This window comes from Musa acuminata, unplaced genomic scaffold (assembly GCF_036884655.1).
Source record: "Musa acuminata AAA Group cultivar baxijiao unplaced genomic scaffold, Cavendish_Baxijiao_AAA HiC_scaffold_299, whole genome shotgun sequence".
Taxonomy (NCBI): Eukaryota; Viridiplantae; Streptophyta; class Magnoliopsida; order Zingiberales; family Musaceae; genus Musa; species Musa acuminata.
In genome coordinates this window covers 3,623-7,500 of record NW_027020560.1, presented here as the reverse complement: position 1 = coordinate 7,500, position 3,878 = coordinate 3,623, and the positions used below count along the sequence as shown (strand labels likewise).

Here is a 3,878-nt window from a genome sequence, read left to right as displayed (position 1 = left end):
TTTCGTTTATCAAGGGTTCTACCAATTGATATCTTTCCACAAATAATTTAAATTCAATTTCTTGATCTGTATCTTCAATTTTTGGAAACTTATGAAATTCTTCCGTCAAGCCCTCATTAATGAACCTACAAAATCCCTCAAATTGGATCTGACTAAATCCAGGTATTGTGGACATTCCCTCATTTCCATCATTCCGGAGCATCTTAATCTTAAGTTTCCTGTTTATTGAAAAATCCCATTATTAGCTCACTATTTATCGAACCATACGGATCGATCTAGCAATGATGGAATGTATATTCTGTTTACTGAATCACATGAAATTTTAGCCAACTCCATATACCATATATGTATTTCATACGTCATGAACGGAAATGAGACAGAGGAATGAAGAGCATTTTCGACGCAAGTTCGAATTTGCGACAGGTACAACAGGAACAATATAGAGTTTCCCTTTTTAGCATACTTAATTTTATTTGAGTTTCATTTCATGTTCAAAAAAAATTTCGAATTATTTTTTTGCTAGTAGAATATATAGAATATGATTGAATTGCGTAATAGGAGTAATATTTATTAAGTGCATGCCAATATAGCTATCTACCTGTCCGCATATCACATCTTTTATCGTAATTTCACTTGTGGCAACAGAAGTCAGGTCGCACTATATCATAATTCCTATTTTTTCTATTGCATATAGAAAATGAAAAAAGAAGGCACGACGATTCTCTATAGGGATATGGGATATGTACATAAGAGCGGTATCTGTGTAACAATTTCTGTTTTGAGGTTTACATATACACATATATATTGTTATAATTTATATTGTTATAATTGAAATTGAAAAAGATTGATTATTGAAAATAATTGATACTGAATTAGTCATAAATCAATTTGATTTTGTTATGCCATTAAGGAAACGCAACAATTTGAGATACAAATTGAAGAACCTTTCGCTAATTCAAAACAACAAAACAAATAGTTAATGGTTCCAATTTGCCCTGAATTTTTCAGTCTTTGACCAGAAATCTATTTTTTATCTTATTTGGATCGAATTTGGTTTGGCGACATGGCCAAGTGGTAAGGCGGGGGACTGCAAATCCTTTATCCCCAGTTCAAATCTGGGTGTCGCCTGATCAACAAAAAACTTGGGATTTCTTATTCTGCTGATTTAACTCGACGAATTCTGTCCCCGGAGAAGGAGAGGCAAAAGGATAAGCCTATCGATACTTTATTTTTAGAATCTGTAGTTCTATAAAGAAAGTCAATTTTTTTAAAGAAAGTCAATTTTTTTCTAAAAATCCGGGCTTTGGGTGTGGCCCAAACCGGTACAAATAGGGATGAAGTAAGCCTTACTTATTAATATGATTATGATTTTAATATGATTATGATTGGTTCGGACATTTATTTTATAAGTAGAATAAATAAATAGTGAAAGTAAATTCTGGGATTCAAAACTACGAAAGTAAGAGGTCGGAAATCTTGGTATCCAAAGGTTCCTAAAGGACACTCCATTTTTGCTACTAGGATTGAAGAAGAGATTGTACGAAAGACTATCAAGAATTCCTAATTATTTTACACTACCACCGTTGTGTCTACTGACTCTGTCTGGAATTCGATTGGATAGGCTGATGGGAAATCAATTTAGAAGTTGTGGAAAGGACTGAAGATACTTTGTATCCAGACTCACGAGAGTCTCTGAGTACTCAAACATTCAATCAGGATAGTTGGTCGGCTCTTATTGAGTAAAGAGTAAAAGTAAAAGTTGAAGAAACAAAAAAATTTCTTTGCCCGTGTAGGAATTTCTTTGCCCGTGTAAGATAGGGGGATTACGAAAAAAAGAAAGAATGTATGTAATACTGGTGATGGTGTCTCCCCATTCTTTCACAAAAAAAACAGTAAGGCTTAGATCAAATAGGAAATAGAGGTATCTGATAGATAGTTATCTATCTTGATGGTATATTTTGATGTCTTTTGCTTATGAAAAAGGGTAACAAACAATAGGTCTTAGTACTCCTACATGTTCCATTGGGATAGGAGTATTCCTTTGTTATTTCATTTTCCGAGAAAAGGTGTGTGTATTGTATTTATGCTTAATGCTTCCCGATTCTACCAGAAATCTTATAATCTTGTTACGAGTAGATTCATTGGATTGGTTCATCAATAGCCTTAAGTTAAGTCAGAATTCCATTTTGACTCTGCGCCATTGATTCCACTATGATTATTGATCAATAATGGAATAATTCCTTCATAGAGATAGGAGACATAATTTATATGGATATAGTAAGTCTCGCTTGGGCTGCTTTAATGGTAGTCTTTACATTTTCCCTCTCACTCGTAGTATGGGGAAGGAGTGGACTCTAGGGGTACTACTAATCGAGTAATCGATTGAGTAATTGAATTCTATCAATTGTTTAATTGATCGTTTTGCAAAGCTTTAAAAAAAGAATGTCTCTGTTTCAAAATTATACTGAAATACAGTAATGAATAAGAAAATACAATAATGAATAATAACCATTCGATCAAAGAATGAATGATTACTATAGTTGTATTTCGAAACCTAAATCTACGCATGATAGGAAATTTTTTCCAACCGAATTCTTCCTAAATATTCTATTTTGATAAACCAGCTCTTACCAGAATTATGGATATTACAAAAAGAAAAAATCTGAAATTGGTTTTTTCTTTTTTTCTTTATTTGTTTCCCTCTTTCTTTACTTTTACTGTTCTAAGAGAAGAGAAAGCCGTTCCGCTATTCTAATTATATTAGATTACGACAATACATACTTTCTATTGGAAATGACTAGTTGTTGTCCAAAGAGGTTCTACACATAATAAGATTAGATCTTTCTTCCGTTGAGCGATCCACATATCGCGCATTTCACCTTTTTTTTAGACTCCTAGAGATTTTTTTATGCTTTTTTTGACTCATCTCATGTCATGTTTAAGCATAAAAAATTGGGAAGGTCTACTCTATTAATCTACTTCTTTTTCAAATCTGAAGAAGTTATCATGGAATAGAACTCCGCAGATCATCTGTTAATAGATCAAGCAATGACTTCTTGAGATGGGAAATCTAAAAAAAGAAAAAGATTCTTTTCTTTGGTTTCGTTTTCTTTTATCTTTTTTTTTATTTAATTTATAGTAGAATATGCCCATACTCTTTTTGTCTTGCTCCATTGATTCCTTTGATAGATCTCGGGACCTATACCTATATATATATAAATTCTAAGAAAGCCAGGAATTAGAAGAGTTGGTCTTCAATTATTTTGAATTGATCGAAATCCACACAAGTAAATGTAGCCAAAAAAATAATAGAATTGGACTGTTATTTTGATGTACTATTTAGATATACATCTAATCTATGTACATACATATTGTATATTGACCTAGATATAGGCTTTCTCTATATAAAAGCCTATATCTGTATACAGTACAACTTTCTATGAAAATCATTAATAGGATAATAAATACTATACCATACTATCTCGGCTCAGATACTACTATCTCAGATACTTATTATCTCAGATACTTATGATTCCAGACAGATCATTTCATTTAAGACTTGGAGTTTGAATCCGTTTCTTTCATTTATTCAATCATTGATAAGAACTAATAAATCAAGTTTCAGTCAAATTAATCATTTTGACTGACTGTTTTTACGTAGATGATAAGTAAAAAGGCAGTAGGAACTAGAATGAACAGTGCAGTAGCAATAAATGCGAGAATATTTACTTCCATAATCTCATTGTTTTTTTACTTCGCAATAACTCGGGATCTAATCCCATAGAGATGAGAAATTTGATTCCTGTAAATTCAATGGGATGAATTGCATCCTGATGATACTGAATCGGATCAATATTATGAATAACAATATCTGATCT

General features: G+C 32.0%; 1 protein-coding gene and 1 non-coding gene across 2 annotated transcripts in view; one reads left to right on the top strand and one right to left on the bottom strand.

The window, feature by feature from the left end:
* LOC135657737 (DNA-directed RNA polymerase subunit beta) overlaps window positions 1-337 on the bottom strand; it is a 4,476-nt gene extending 4,139 nt beyond the window's left edge. The window contains exon 1 of the mRNA XM_065176010.1: window positions 1-337. This exon is cut by the window's left edge and continues 4,139 nt beyond it. Within this exon, the coding sequence (XP_065032082.1) occupies window positions 1-202 (202 nt within the window). The 5' untranslated portion in view covers window positions 203-337.
* Window positions 338-1,057: 720 nt separating this feature from the next.
* On the top strand, window positions 1,058-1,128 carry TRNAC-GCA (transfer RNA cysteine (anticodon GCA)). The gene has a single exon. It is a non-coding gene; the product is annotated as a tRNA-Cys (tRNA).
* Window positions 1,129-3,878: the final 2,750 nt, after the last annotated feature.